The sequence below is a fragment of the Scyliorhinus torazame genome, chromosome 22, assembly GCF_047496885.1.
Source record: "Scyliorhinus torazame isolate Kashiwa2021f chromosome 22, sScyTor2.1, whole genome shotgun sequence".
In the NCBI taxonomy this organism is placed as follows: domain Eukaryota; kingdom Metazoa; phylum Chordata; class Chondrichthyes; order Carcharhiniformes; family Scyliorhinidae; genus Scyliorhinus; species Scyliorhinus torazame.
In genome coordinates, this window is record NC_092728.1 from 17060505 (window position 1) to 17076634 (window position 16130).

The window sequence follows — 16130 nt, forward strand, 5'->3', positions numbered from 1 at the left end:
CCCATTTCCTCTGGCTCCACACATAGATTTCCTTGCCTATCCTTCAGTGGGCCAACCCTTTCCCTGGCTACCCTCTTGCTTTTTCTGTACGTGTAAAAAGCCTTGGGATTTTCCTTAACCCTATTTGCCAATGACTTTTCGTGACCTCTTTTAGCCCTCCTGACTCCCTGCTTGAGTTCCTTCCTATTTTCCTTATATTCCACACAGGCTTCGTCTGTTCCCAGCCTTCTAGCCCTGACAAATGCCTCCTTTATCTTTTTGACGAGGCCTACAATATCTCTCGTTATCCAAGGTTCCTGAAATTTGCCATATTTATCCTTCTTCCTCACAGGAACATGCCGGTCCTGAATTCCTTTCAACTGACACTTGAAAGCCTCCCACATGTCAGATGTTGATTTACCCTCAAACATCCGCCCCCAATCTAGGTTCTTCAGTTCCCGCCTAATATTATTATAATTAGCCTTCCTCCAATTTAGCACATTCACCCTAGGACCACTCTTATCCTTGTCCACCAGCACTTTAAAACTTACTGACTTGTGGTCACTGTTCCCAAAATGCTCCCCTATTGAAACGTCTACCACCTGGCCGGGCTCATTCCCCAACACCAGGTCCAGTATAGCCCCTTCCCTAGTTGGACTATCTACATATTGTTTTACGAAGCCTTCCTGGATGCTCCTTACAAACTCTGCCCCGTCCAAGCCCTTTGACAGATCTGGTGATTGTAAGTCTTTGGAGCAATTGAGGGTTAAAGATCTCAGGGAAATATACAAATTATTGGTTAAATCAATTATGTTGGGCCGCCGGGGCCTGTGGGACTGGAATTGACCGTGCACTAGACCAGTGGCTGGAGGAGGTCAAAGAAATGGAGGGTTGGCGGGGCTGGAGGAGGTTACAAAGATAGGGAGGGTTGTAGGGGCTGGAGGAGGTTACAGAGATAGGGAGTGTTGTAGGGGCTGGAGGAGGTTACAGAGATAGGGAGCGTTGTAGGGGCTGGAGGAGGTTACAGAGATAGGGAGGGTTGTAGGGGCTGGAGGAGGTTACAGAGATAGGGAGGGTTGTAGGGGCTGGAGGAGGTTACAGAGATAGGGAGGATTGTAGTGGCTGGAGGAGGTTACAGAGATCGGGAGTATTGTAGGGACTGGAGGAGGTTACAGAGATAGGGAGGGTTGTAGGGGCTCGAGGAGGTTACAGAGATAGGGAGGGTTGTTGGGGCTGGAGGAGGTTACACAGATAGGGAGGGTTGTAGGGGCTCGAGGAGGTTACAGAGATAGGGAGGGTTGTAGGGGCTCGAGGAGGTTACAGAGATAGGGAGGGTTGTTGTGGCTGGAGGAGGTTACAGAGATAGGGAGGGTTGTATGGGCTGGAGGAGGTTACAGAGATAGGGAAGGTTGTATGGGCTGGAGGAGGTTACAGAGATAGGGAGGGTTGTAGGGACTGGAGGAGGTCACAGAGATAGGGAGGGTTGTAGGGGCTGGAGGAGGTTACAGAGATAGGGAGGGTTGTAGGGGCTGGAGGAAGTTACAGATGTGGACAGTTTGCAAATATCCCCGATTTTCTGAGTGAATGATGGTTCCGTTCCGCTGGGGTGAGGGTTCTTGGGAATATCGTCGAGCTGCTGACTGGCTGCCTCCTGAAGGCTTGAAGATTGGCCATTCGGGACGCATTATTGTCCAATGTGACCTCCAACCATCCCTGCAAACATTGCCATTGGTGAGTGTGGGAATTACCTGAAACATACACCTGGTCCCAGCGATGTTTCATTCCCAGTCGCTGTTCAGTATTTCCCCGTTTTATAAACATGTCATTGCCAATCGCATACATAATGTGGTTCTGCTGAGGGCCAATGTGATCGTCAGCCTGAGCACAAGGTTGCTTTCAAGTGATTTTAATTTTGCAGATGTGTTGTGTCCCAGACAGTGCGGCGCTCTCTCAGTACTGACCCTCCGACAGTGCGGCGCTCCCTCAGCACTGACCCTCCCACAGTGCGGCGCTCCCTCAGCACTGACCCTCCGACAGTGCGGCGCTCCCTCAGCACTGACCCTCCGACAGTGCGGCGCTCCCTCAGCACTGACCCTCCGACAGTGCGGCGCTACCTCAGCACTGACCCTCCGACAGTGCGGCGCTCCCTCAGTACTGCCAGGGAAGTGTAAATTCTGGAGGATGGGCTTTGACAACAGTACGTCCGGGAGCGTGCGCGAGCGCGATGGTCACTTATTGAATAATATCTCATCGCTCCTGTGTCATCGAGATAGCTGGCACTGCCATTTTTAATTACACTTATTACATTGATGAAGAGACTTTGATATACCACAGATGACTCGCTTATTAAACCCACGCAGTCCCGCGGTGATGCACACAATCTATCTTAAAGGAATCTTGTATATTTTGATCTGCATTTAAACCTTGGGCTGTGCGAGATAGGAAAAGTACCATATCTATGAGTAACATAAAAGCTTTCCCAGTAAAATTTAAGGAAAATTCAAGCACATGGGGATACAAATTGAGAAACGGAACATTAAGACTTCAGAAGAATCGATCTCCGCCATTAACCGTATCGTGAGACGGCAGCGCGCGTGACATTTCCGTCGAATCAAAGCCAATCTGTAAATTCTCTCAGGTGAGCAGGTGGGCTGTCCAGCAATCCTCTCCCCTCGCTCTCCAATGAGCACACCACCCCCACCCACTCCCCACTCCCCTCCCCCTCCACCCCAGCAGCCCTCCAACCCCACCCTCCCGGCGAACCGTGCCAGAGGAAATGCGTCCAGGCTAAGGCCGGAAAGCAAAGCCTTCGACCGGGCCCGTTTCCAAGTTTCGGACATCCCCAGACGTGCCTCGCAGCTGGTTAAGGTCTCTGCCTGCAGGTCGGGATTGGCAATTTCACAAGGTGCCACAGACGTGAGAAGTGATCCCCCCGCCCCCCCCACCACCACCGAGCGTGTGTTTCTTCTTGGCAGTGATGCAGGCCGAGGGGTTAATGTCACCAGCTCCCGCCACCCCCCCGCTCTCCCCTCCCCAACCCCCGTCCCTCCGCTGGGGAAACTGGGGAAACCACTGTGACCTCGCACTCCTTCGGCACTGACCCTCCGACAGTGCGACGCTCCCTCAGTACTGACCCTCTGACAGTGCAGTGCTCCTTCAGCACTGACCCTCCCACAGTGCAGCGCTCCCTCACCTGATCTAAGAATCGTTTTTCACACAAACCCATCCCTGCTAGCCCAGCCGCGAATTTAAGCCTTTGTTTACAGGCCATCTCCCTCGTACCTCAGCTGCGATGGTACCACACTCGTGAAAAAATGGGGCCTCTCCAGTTGCCTGCTCATGAACTTGCGAAAACCTCTCCTCACCTTTTCTCTCTCTTCCTCAGCCTGCAGGCCACCTACCTCGTAGGTAACTGATTGTCCCTTGTTTCCTCTCTCTATCTCTCGCCCTCTCATGACATAGAAACAGAAGGGGGCCATTCAGCCCCTCTCCCGCCTGTCCTTACATTCAATTCACATCCCAGATGATCTATATATTAACTCCATTCATCCCACTCGTTCCCGTTTCTGAGTTTTTGTTAGTTGGAGAGAGAGTTCCCAATTTCTGTTCTTCGTCTCGTTCTTTCTCTCTGCCTCTTGGCCTCTCTCTCCCTCAGCACTGACCCTCCGACAGTGCGGCACTCCCTCAGCACTGACACTCCGACAGTGCGGCACTCCCTCAGCACTGACCCTCCGACAGTGCGGCACTCCCTCAGCACTGACCCTCCGACAGTGCGGCACTCCCTCAGCACTGACCCTCCGACAGTGCGGTGCTCCCTCAGCACTGACCCTCCCACAGTGTGGCACTCCCTCAGCACTGACCCTCTGACAGTGTGGCACTCCCTCAGCACTGACCCTCCGACAGTGCGGTGCTCCCTCAGCACTGACCCTCCCACAGTGCGGCACTCCCTCAGCACTGACCCTCCGACAGTGCGGTGCTCCCTCAGCACTGACCGTCCGACAGTGCGGCGCTCCCTCAGCACTGACCCTCCGACAGTGCGGTGCTCCCTCAGCACTGACCCTCCCACAGTGCGGCACTCCCTCAGCACTGACCCTCCGACAGTGCGGCGCTCCCACAGCACTGACCCTCCGACAGTGCGGTGCTCCCTCAGCACTGACCCTCCGACAGTGTGGTGCTCCCTCAGTACTGACACTGGGGAGATTGTGGCTTGCGTTTTTGGTGTCGTGTATCGAATCCATGTAAATGTTGGTTGATACAGAGTTTAGTGATGAAGAAATTAATTATACAGTTTAATACATTCATGGAGGCATCTTACCCACGAGATAATATGTTTTGTTTGAGAACCAGTTCACCATTCAGATTCCTGCAATTGTAGAATATTAAAGGGTGCGGGGAGTGAGGGGGAGAGTGGGATTAGACTGGGTGGGATATTAAAGGGTTTGGGGAGTGAGGGGAGAGTGGGATTAGACTGGGTGGGATATTAAAGGGTGTGGGGAGTGAGGGGAAGAGTGGGATTATACTGGGTGGGATATTAAAGGGTGCGGGGAGTGAGGGGAGAGTGGGATTAGACTGGGTGGGATATTAAAGGGTGTGGGGAGTGAGGGGGAGAGTGGGATTAGACTGGGTGGGATATTAAAGGGTGCGGGGAGTGAGGGGAGAGTGGGATTAGACTGGGTGGGATATTAAAGGGTGTGGAGAGTGAGGGGAGAGTGGGATTGGACTGGGTGGGATATTAAAGGGTGCGGGGAGTGAGGGGGAGAGTGGGATTAGACTGGGTGGGATATTAAAGGGTGTGGGGAGTGAGGGGGAGAGTGGGATTAGACCTGGTGGGATATTAAAGGGTGCGGGGAGTGAGGAGGAGAGTGGGATTAGACTGAGTGGGATATTAAAGGGTGCGGGGAGTGAAGGGGATGGTGGGATTAGACTGGGTGGGATATTAAAGGGTGCGGGGAGTGAGGGGAGAGTGGGATAAGACTGGGTGGGATATTAAAGGGTGTGGGGAGTGAGGGGGTGAGTGGGATTAGACTGGGTGGGATATTAAAGAGTGCGGAGAGTGAGGGGGAGAGTGGGATTAGACTGGGTGGGATATTAAAGGGTGCAGGGAGTGAGGGGAGAGTAGGATTAGACTGGGTGGGATATTAAAGGGTGCAGGGAGTGAGGGGAGAGTAGGATTAGACTGGGTGGGATATTAAAGGGTGCAGGGAGTGAGGGGAGAGTAGGATTAGACTGGGTGGGATATTAAAGGGTGCAGGGAGTGAGGGGGAGATTGGGATTAGACTGGGTGGGATATTAAAGGGTGCAGGGAGTGAGGGGGAGATTGGGATTAGACTGGGTGGGATATTAAAGGGTGCAGGGAGTGAGGGGGAGATTGGGATTAGACTGGGTGGGATATTAAAGGGTGTGGGGAGTGAGGGGGAGAGTGGGATTAGACTGGGTGGGATATTAAAGGGTGCAGGGAGTGAGGGGGAGATTGGGATTAGACTGGGTGGGATATTAAAGGGTGCAGGGAGTGAGGGGAGAGTAGGATTAGACTGGGTGGGATATTAAAGGGTGCGGGGAGTGAGGGGGGAGTGGGATTAGACTCGGTTGGATTTTAAAGGGTGTGGGGAGTGAGGGGATAAGTGGGATTAGATTCGGTTGGATATTAAAGGGTGTGGGGAGCGAGGGAGGAGAGTGGGATTAGACTGGGTGGAATATTAAAGGGTGCGGGGAGTGGGGGGGGAGAGTGGGATTAGACTGGGTGGGATATTAAAAGGTATGGGGAGCGAGGTGGGAGAGTGGGATTAGATTGGATGGGATATTAAAGGGTGTGGGGAGTGAGGGGGAGAGTGGGATTATGCTGGGTGGGATATTAAAGGGTGCAGGGAGCGAAGGGGAGAGTGGGATTAGGCTGGGTGGGATCTTAAAGGGTGCAGGGAGTGAGGGTAGAGTGGGATAGGACTAGGTGGGATATTAAAGGTTGTGGGGAGTGAGGGGAGAGTGGGATTAGACTGGGTGGGATATTAAAGGGTGCGGGGAGTGAGGGGGGAGAGTGGGATTAGACTGGGTGGGATATTAAAGGGTGCGGGGAGTGAGGGGGAGAGTGGGATTAGACTGGGTGGGATATTAAAGGGTGCGGGGAGTGAGGGAGGGAGTAGGATTAGACTGGGTGGGATATTAAAGGGTGTGGGGAGTGAGGAGGAGAGTGGGATTAGACTGGGTGGGATATAAAAGGGTGTGGGGAGTGAGGGTGAGAGTGGGATTAGACTGGGTGGGATATTAAAGGGTGCGGGGAGTGAGGGGGAGAGTGGGATTAGACTGGGTGGGATATTAAAGGGTGCGGGGAGTGAGGGGGAGAGTGGGATTAGACTGGGTGGGATATTAAAGGGTGCGGGGAGTGAGGGGGAGAGTGGGGTTAGGCTGGGTGGGATATTAAAGGGTGCGGGGAGTGAGAGGGAGAGTGTGATTAGACTGGGTGGGATATTAAAGGGTGCGGGGAGTGAGGGGGAGAGTGGGATTAGACTGGGTGGGATATTAAACGGTGCGGGGAGTGAGGGGGAGAGTGGGATTAGACTGGGTGGGATATTAAAGGGTGCGGGGAGTGAGGGGGAGAGTGGGATTAGACTGGGTGGGATATTAAAGGGTGCGGGGAGTGAGGGGGAGAGTGGGATTAGACTGGGTGGGATATTAAAGGGTGTGGGGAGTGAGGGGGAGAGTGGGATTAGACTGGGTGGGATATTAAAGGGTGCGGGGAGTGAGGGGGAGAGTGGGATTAGACTGGGTGGGATATTAAAGGGTGCGGGGAGTGAGGGGGAGATTGGGATTAGACTGGGTGGGATATTAAAGGGTGCGGGGAGTGAGGGGAGAGTTGGATTAGACTGGGTGGGATATTAAAGGGTGCGGGGAGTGAGGGGGAGATTGGGATTAGACTGGGTGGGATATTAAAGGGTGCGGGGAGTGAGGGGATAGTGGGATTAGACTGGGTGGGATATTAAAGGGTGCGGGGAGTGAAGGGGAGAGTGGGATTAGACTGGGTGGGATATTAAAGGGTGTGGGGAGTGAGGGAGAGAGTGGGAATAGACTGGGTGGGATATTAAAGGGTGTGGGGAGTGAGGGTGAGAGTGGGATTAGACTGGGTGGGATATTAAAGGGTGTGGGGAGTGAGGGGGAGAGTGGGATTAGACTGGGTGGGATATTAAAGGGTGTGGGGAGTGAGGGGGAGAGTGGGATTAGACTGGGAGGGATATTAAAGGGTGCGGGGAGTGAGGGGGAGAGTGGGATTAGACTGGGTGGGATATTAAAGGGTGCGGGGAGTGAGGGGGAGAGTGGGATTAGACTGGGTGGGATATTAAAGGGTGTGGGGAGTGAGGGAGAGAGTGGGAATAGACTGGGTGGGATATTAAAGGGTGTGGGGAGTGAGGGTGAGAGTGGGATTAGACTGGGTGGGATATTAAAGGGTGTGGGGAGTGAGGGGGAGAGTGGGATTAGACTGGGTGGGATATTAAAGGGTGCGGGGAGTGAGGGGGAGAGTGGGATTAGACTGGGTGGGATATTAAAGGGTGCGGGGAGTGAGGGGGAGAGTGGGATTAGACTGGGTGGGATATTAAAGGGTGCGGGGAGTAAGGGGGAGAGTGGGATTAGACTGGGTGGGATATTAAAGGGTGTGGGGAGTGAGTGGGAGAGTGTGATTAGACTTGGTGGGAAATTAAAGGGTGCGGGGAGTGAGGGGAGAGTGGGATTAGACTGGGTGGGATATTAAAGGGTGCGGGTGTTCCCCATGGCGTCTGCTGCCCTCGTTCTTCTCGGGGGTAGAGGTGGTGGGTTTGGGCGGCGCTTGTCGAAGGAGCCTTGGCGAGTGGCCGCAGTGCATCTTGTAGACGGTGCACACGGCTGCCGCTGTGCGTCGGTGGGTGGAGGGGGTGGGTGTTGAAGGTGGGGGTTAGTGTGTCGATCGAGCGGGAGGGCGGGGGAGCTGCTTTGCCCTGGGGACAGGTCTTCAGCACTTTGAGGTGGGGAAGTTGTCCAGGCGATGGAGACAGAGGGAGAGACGGTGAATGGGATTCTTGTCAAAAATCAAGGTGCTTTGTTTCCGTATCAGGACCGACATTGTCAATCCCATTCCGTCACCCAATCACTGTCCTGGTCCCTTATTGCCAGTGTGGGGGGGTGGGGGGGGGGGGGGGGGGGTGTTGTGTACGGGGTTTAGGAAGAGAGGAGGGGGTTGGTTAGAGGGCAAGAGCGGGAAAGGGGGAAAAGGAATGAGAGATGGAGCAATAGAGAGAGAGAGTGAGAGAGAGAAACAGAGAGAGAAAAAGAGAGAGTGAGGGAGGCAGAGAGGAAGAAAGAGAGAGAGAGCACACCTGGATGGGACGGGGGGTAGTGGGATGGTAGCATGGAGGGTGAGTGAGAGGGTGGAATAGGGGGAAGGAGAGAGAGAGAGGAAGAGATGGAGGGCAGAAGAGAGAAAGGGGTGAAAGGAAGGAGGGAAGAAGAGAGAAAGATGGAGGGGAGGAGTGGGCGAGGGAGAGAGGGAATGAAAGTGAGGGGGAGAGTGACAGTACGAGAGGGAAAGAGAGAGTGGGGATGGAGGGAAGGGGAAATGGAGTGATGGCAGGGGCAAGGGTGGAAAGGAGGGAAGGAGAAAAAGGGAGGGATGGAGGGATGGAGAGAGTGAGAGCATGAGTGAAGAGCGAGAGAGAGACAGAGAGATAGAGATAAGGACAGAGAGAAGAATGAAATGAAGAGGAGATAGAGGAGTGGAAGCAAAAGAGTGTGACAATGGAGAGAAGGGGCGAGAGAGAGATGGAGGGGGAAGGAGAGATGGAGGGGGGAAGGAGAGATGGAGGAGGGAAGGAAGGAGAGATTGTGGCAATGGAGGGTAGGAGTGAGGGACAGAGATAGAGGGAGGTGAGGAGAGATAGATGGAGGGAGGGAAGGAGAGAGTGCTTTGATGAAGGGAAGGGTGAGAGAGGGAGGCAGGTGGAAAGGAAAGAGAAGAGGGAGGAGCGAAGGAGAGAGTGCTGTGATGAAGGGAAGGGTGAGAGAGGGAGGGAGAAGAGGGAGGTAGGAGGGAAGGGGAAAGAGAAGAGGGAGGAGCGAAGGAGAGAGTGCTGTGATGAAGGGAAGGGTGAGAGAGGGAGGGAGGTAGGAGGGAAGGGGAAAGAGAAGAGGGAGGAGCGAAGGAGAGAGTGCTGTGATGAAGGGAAGGGTGAGAGAGGGAGGGAGAAGAGGGAGGTAGGAGGGAAGGGGAAAGAGAAGAGGGAGGAGCGAAGGAGAGAGTGCTGTGATGAAGGGAAGGGTGAGAGAGGGAGGGAGAAGAGGGAGGTAGGAGGGAAGGGGAAAGAGAAGAGGGAGGAGCGAAGGAGAGAGTGCTGTGATGAAGGGAAGGGTGAGAGAGGGAGGGAGAAGAGGGAGGGGGGAGGGAAGGGGAAAGAGAAGAGGGAGGAGCGAAGGAGAGAGTGCTGTGATGAAGGGAAGGGTGAGAGAGGGAGGGAGAAGAGGGAGGGGGGAGGGAAGGGGAAAGAGAAGAGGGAGGAGCGAAGGAGAGAGTGCTGTGATGAAGGGAAGGGTGAGAGAGGGAGAGAGAAGAGAGAGATAGGAGGGAAGGAGAGAGAGAAGAGGGAGGGAAGGAGAGAGGGAGAGAGAGAGAGGAGAGGGTGCGGAAGAGGCGTGCGTGAAAAGTTTAAAAAAATCTCCTTTTTACAATTTCAGTTTCATAAATCCATTTTGTTTCGAAGGGGGGGGGGGAAGAGATTCTGACGCAAGCTACTTCCGATAGTTGCCAAATTGAATTGCCATGCGGTCAGTGACACAGCGGAAGGCGGCTGGCTGAACATCCCAATAGTTGACGGGGTTGTCGAAGAGGCTGATGCCGTGATAAAACACCTTCTTGAAGCCAAACCCTGCGGGGCAAAAGTCATTGACGGCCACTTGTGAGATGTTGTTGGAATGAAGGTACACCACCTGGGAAAGACAGAAGCAGAAACGTCAAGATCCGGGAGCTGTCTCTGCGGCGGAACGGTCGTGTTGGGTGTCCTGGTTCACAAACAAGCCAACAGTGCTGGAAGTGGTGTAGCGCTATTTTATTAATCGTTCAACTATGCTAACATACTGTAAACGTGGGTAGAAGCAATACCAGCTTAACTGTGGACCCTTTCCTATCACTAGCTATGGTCAGGCACTCAGCACATGGTGAATGTCTGTGTTGCAGGCTGTGAGCTCTGTGCTCTGAGGTGGCTGCTGCTAGAATGAGCGGGAACTCTCCTGTCCCCTGTCTTTATAATGCTTGTGCTCTCACTGGTGATTGGCCGCGGTGTTGTGTATGCTGATTGGTCCCACTGCATGTCCATCAGTGTGTCAGTGTGTGTCTGCACCATAAAGTACTGATGTATATTATGACATCCCCCCTTTTTTACAAAGAACATGTGCCTATGTGAGAATAAATAACGTGTAATGAGTGTATCTAACCATGTGTGTGCAGTATTTACATAACTATGTACATGAGGCTAGTCTATACACACGGGAAGGTGCCTGGTGCAGAGAAAAGAAAAACAAGGTGTTACACCAACAACAAAACTAATAACGAATGCTATAAACAAACTAGAGAAATGCTGAAACAGGATGAAAGAACAAAGCATTGAGTCCAACATTGTAAGGCTCAGAAATCAAGTCTCTGAGGTGGGTGACGAATTCGGGTTGACCGCCTCAAGGGTGGGTCAGGAGCCACCGGCTGAGGATCGGGCTGGGCCACGGCCAAGTCAGGAGGATGCAGAGTATCCGAAAGCTCTACAAAGTCCAGGACGGGACAACAGGAGGGCGTGGCACCGGTGGAGGATCGCGGAGCGAGCATGGAGCCAGACGAAGGGCACGCCGATTGCAACGGCGAATGGAACCATCTGGCAGACGAACCAGGAACGAGCGGGGAGACACCTGCCGAAGAACCACAGCAGTCGCAGACCAGCCACCCTCCGGAAGATGGATGTGGACGTTGTCATCCGGCGCCAGAGCAGGGAGATCAGTCGCCCGAGCGTCATGCGCCGCCTTGTGTTGTGCACGAGACTGTTGCATCCGCTGAAGGACCGGAACGTGGTCGAGGTCTGGGACGTGAATGGACGGCACCGTGGTCCTGAGGGTGTGACCCATGAGCAGCTGGGCTGGCGACAGGCCCGTGGAGAGTGGGGCCGAGCGATAGGCCAGCAGGGCGAGGTGGAAGTCGGATCCTGCATCGGCAGCCTTGCAGAGGAGCCGTTTGACGATGTGGACGTCCTTTTCTGCTTTGCCGTTGGATTGGGGGTACAGGGGACTGGACGTCACGTGTACAAAGTTGTACCTCCTGGCAAAGTTGGACCATTCCTGGCTCGCGAAGCAGGGGCCATTGTCCGACATCACAGTGAGTGGGATGCCGTGACGAGCAAAGGTCTCCTTGCAGGCACAGATGACCGTCGATGATGTGATGTCGTGCAGGCGTACGACCTCCGGGTAGTTCGAAAAATAGTCTACAATCAGAACATAGTCCCTGCCGAGCGCATGGAACAGGTCAACGCCGACCTTAGACCAAGGGGACGTGACCAACTCATGGGGCTGTAGGGTCTCACGTGGATGGGCCGGCTGGAACCGCTGACAGGTGGGGCAGTTGAGCACTGTGTTGGCGATGTCCTCATCGATGCCGGGCCAGTACACAGCCTCTCGGGCCCTCCGTCGGCACTTCTCCACGCCAAGATGGCCCTCGTGCAGCTGCTCTAAAACCAGGCGATGCATGCTGTGTGGGATCACGATGCGGTCCAGCTTCAGGAGGACACCATCGACTACTGCCAGATCGTCTCAAATATAATAGAACTGCGGGCATTGTCCCTTGAGCCATCCGTCAGTCATGTGGCGCATCACACGTTGTAGCAGGGGGTCAGCCGCAGTCTCACGGCGAATGTGGGTTAGTCGTTGATCCGTGGCCGGCAGATAGGCGGCCGTGAAGGCCACATGGGCGTCGACTTGGCAAACGAACCCCTCTGGGTCGGACGGAGTGGTGACTGCCCTGGACAGAGCGTCGGCTATGATCAGGTCCTTACCCGGTGTGTACACGAGCTGGAAATCGTATCTCCGGAGCTTGAGCAGAATGCGTTGTAGGCGAGGGGTCATGTCATTGGATGATGCCGACCAGCGGACGATGGTCGGTCTCCCCAGTGAACAGGGGAAGGCCATACACGTAGTCATGGAACTTGTCGACACCGGTCAACAGGCCTAGGCACTCCTTCTCGATTTGCGCATAGCGCTGCTCTGTGGGGGTCATGGCCCGTGACGCATAGGCAACAGGGTCCCATGACGAGGTGTCATCTCGTTGCAGGAGGACCGCCCCAATGCCGGACTGGCTGGCGTCCATTGATATTTTCGTCTCCCTTGCAGGATGGAAAAACGCCAATACCGGCGCGGTGGTCAGCTTGACTTGAGCTCCTGCCATTCACGCTGGTGGGCGGGAAGCCACTGGAAGCCCCTCGTCTTCCTAACTAGGTTGCGGAGAGCCGTGGTGTGGGAAGCGAGGTTAGGGATGAACTTTCCTAGGAAGTTGACCATTCCTAAGAACCGGAGCACCGCCTTCTTATCCGCCGGCTTCTGCTTGGCCGTGATGGCTGCCGCCTTGTCCGCATCCGGCCGCACACCCAACCGGGAGATGTGGTCACCTAAAAACCTGAGTTCGGTCAGGCCGAAAGAACATTTGGCTCTGTTGAAGCGAAGGCCTTGGTCCCGTATTCGCTGAAAAACGCGTTGGAGGCGACTGATATGTTCCTGCGGGGTGGTGGACCAGATGATGATGTCGTCCACATAGACGCGCACACCCTCGATGCGCTCCATCATCTGCTCCATGATGCGGGGGAACACTTCAGATGCTGATATGATTCCAAATGGCGTTCTATTGTAGCAGTACCTGCCAAATGGGGTGTTGAAAGTTCACAGCTTTCTGCTGGACTTGTCCAATTGAATCTGCCAGTAGCCCTTCGATGCATCCAGCTTGGTGAATATGTTGGCTCGAGCCATCTCGCACGTGATCTCCTCGCGCCTGGGGATAGGGTAATGCTCTCTCATTATGTTGCGATTCAGATCCTTTGGGTCAATGCAGATCCGGAGCTCGCCGGAAGGCTTCTTTACGTACACCATGGAACTGACCCAGTCGGTTGGTTCCGTCACTCTGGAGAACACTCCTTTGTCCTGGAGGTCCTGCAGCTGCTGCTTGAGGCGGTCCTTGAGGGGTGCTGGGACTCTGCGAGGTGCATGAACCACAGGCGTGGCGTCCTATTTGAGCAGGTTTTTGTATATGTAGGGAAGTGTGCCCATGTCTTCGAAGACATCTCGGTGTTGAGTGATGATGGCACTTAGTTGCGCCCTGAAGTCCGCATCTTGGAAGTCAGACGTGTCCTCTGGAGAGAGGGAATGTACGCGCTGCACGAGGTTGAGGAGCTTGCACGCCTGTGCGCCTAGCAGGAAGTCCTTCGAGGAGCCCACGATCTCGAAGAGTAGGGTGACGTTTCGCGAGTTGTGCGTCACCTCGAGTTGGCATGACCCGGTGGCGGGGATGACGTTGCCGTTATAGTTGACCAGTTGACAGATGGATGGAAGAATTGTTGGTTTGACCCCCAGGGTTTGAAATGCTGACCATGCGAGGAGATTGGCGGAAGCACCAGTGTCCAGGCGGAATCTGATCTGGGATCGGTTGACCGTCAGGGTGGCACAATGCTGTGCACCAACAGCGGCTGGTGCTTTCGATTCGGGTACAGCCTGTTCTTGGTTATGACAGCGACTCGAAAAGGCTCCCTGTCCTCGGTGTTACTAGTCTGCATGAAGTCAGGATCGGACTCGGTGAAGGTGGGTTTGATTGCCCGAACATTCCTGGTTAAATCGTTGCGAGTTGGCAGGCTGGGCTGCTCGACAGCAGGCAGCATAGTGGCCAAGCCTGCCACAGCGTAGGCACTGTCGCGATTTTGCAGGGCATTGCCGCTTTAAGTGGGCGGAGTCACAGTTGCCGCACGTCGCGACGTCAGTGCGTTCGTTGCGCCACCGTGCATGCGCGGTACGGTCTTGCGTGGTGCGGGCCTGCGCATCGCGTTCCTCCACGTCACCGTCCCCTCGTTTGGCGCGTACAAGCGCGGGAGGCCTCGGAAAGCGCGCGAAATGGCCGCCCTCCTCCAGACGGCGGCCCGGGAGGTGTTCGATCGTTTGGACCCGTCCCGCATCATGGGGCCCTTGCCGCGCCGTTTCAGCTGCCTGTATGTGGGAGTATCGGCTGGTGGCATTCTCATGCAGGACACAGGTCTCGATGGCAGTCGCTAGGGTTAGTTGCTTAACTTTAAGGAGCTGCTGACGCAGGGTGTCCGACATGACCCCGAAAACAATCTGGTCACGTATCACGGAGTCGGAGGTGGGCCTGTAGCTGCAGGATTGCGCGAGGATGCGGAGGTGTGTTAAATAGGATTGGAAAGGCTCGTCCTTACCCTGCAAGCGCTGATGGAACAGGTAACTTTCGAAGCTTTCGTTGGCTTCAACACTGAAGTGTGTGTCGAATTTGAGGAGCACCGTCTTGTACTTGGTCTTGTCCTTGTCGTCCGCGAATGTCAGGGAGTTAAAGATGTGGATGGCATGTTGTCCGGCCGTGGAGAGGAGCAGAACAATCTTCCTGGTGTCCGATGCGTTCTCCCTGTCCGTGGATTCAAGGAAGAGCTGGAAGCACTGTTTAAAAATCTTCCAATTGACCCCGGGGTTGATGTTCTCCATGCTGTAGGATGCCGAAATGCTGAGAAGTTTCAGGTAGGTCTCACAAGTGCTGGATTGCGGCCACTCCCTGTACCATGTCGTGTTGGGTGTTCCGGATCGCAAACAGGTCACCAACACTGGAAGTGGTGTAGCGCTATTTTATTAACTGTTCAACTATGCTAACATACTGTAAACGTGGGTAGAAGCAATACCAGCTTAACTGTGGACCCTTTCCTATCACTAGCTATGGTCAGGCACTCAGCACACGGTGAATGTCTGTGTTGCAGGCTGTGAGCTCTGTGCTCCGAGCTGGCTGCTGCGAGAATGAGCGGGAACTCTCCTGTCCCCTGTCTTTATAGTGCGTGTGCTCTCACTGGTGATTGGCTGCGGTGTTGTGTATGCTGATTGGTCCCACTGCATGTCCATCAGTGTGTGTCTGTGTACTGATGTACATTATGACAGGAACCATACGAGGAGGTCCATTCAGCCCCTCTCGGGCCTGTTACACAGGAACAGGAGGAGGCCCATTCAGCCCCTCTCGAGCCTGTTACACAGGAACAGGAGGAGGTCCCATTCAGCCCCTCTCGAGCCTGTCACACAGGAACAGGAGGAGGCCCATTCAGCCCCTCTCGGGCCTGTTACACAGGAACAGGAGGAGGCCCATTCAGCCCCTCTCGGGCCTGTTACACAGGAACATAGAACGGAAGGACTCATTATCTGAGGAGTCGCGAATGGTGCTGAACATTGTGCAGTCATCCGCAAACATCCCCACGTCTGACCCTATGATGGAAGGAAGGACATTGATGAAGCAGCTGAAGATGGTTGGGGCCGAGGACACCACCCTGAGGAACTCCTGTAGTGATGTCCTGGAGCTGAGATGATTGACCTCCAACCACCACAAAAATCTTAGATGAAGAATTAGGCTCAGGACATCAGAGTGACCTCAACCCTGCCCCCCTCTTTCTGTCCAATACCTTTATCTTTAACTCCACCTGATAGGGCAGACAGTGGTCATGGGTTCAAAATTAAATCCTGAAAACAGTTCCTCCGACAGTGCAGCGCTCCCTCAGTACTGACCCTCCGACAGTGCGGCGCTCCCTCAGGACTGACCCTCCGACAGTGCGGCACTCCCTCAGTACTGACCCTCCCACAGTGAGGCGCTCCCTCAGGACTGACCCTCCGGCAGTGCAGTGCTCCCTCAGCACTGACCCTCCGACAGTGCAGCGCTCCCTCAGCACTGACCCTCCGACAGTGCGGCGATCCCTCAGCACTGACCCTCCGACAGTGCGGCGCTCCCTCAGCACTGACCCTCCGACAGTGCGGCGATCCCTCAGCACTGACCCTCCGACAGTGCGGCGCTCCCTCAGCACTGACCCTCCGACAGTGCGGCACTCACTCAGCACTGACCCTCCGACAGTGCGGCGCTCCCTCAGCAC

The 16130-nt window shown here is 54.8% G+C and overlaps 1 protein-coding gene across 2 annotated transcripts in view; it reads right to left on the minus strand.

The window, feature by feature from the left end:
* Window positions 1–2240: 2240 nt before the first annotated feature.
* Window positions 2241–16130, minus strand: part of bgnb (biglycan b) — a 119943-nt gene continuing 106053 nt past the window's right edge. For both annotated transcript variants that reach the window (XM_072487928.1, XM_072487927.1), the window contains exon 8: window positions 2241–9921. In XM_072487928.1, the coding sequence (XP_072344029.1) occupies window positions 9724–9921 (198 nt within the window). In that variant the 3' untranslated portion in view covers window positions 2241–9723. The remainder of the gene's footprint in view (window positions 9922–16130) is intronic.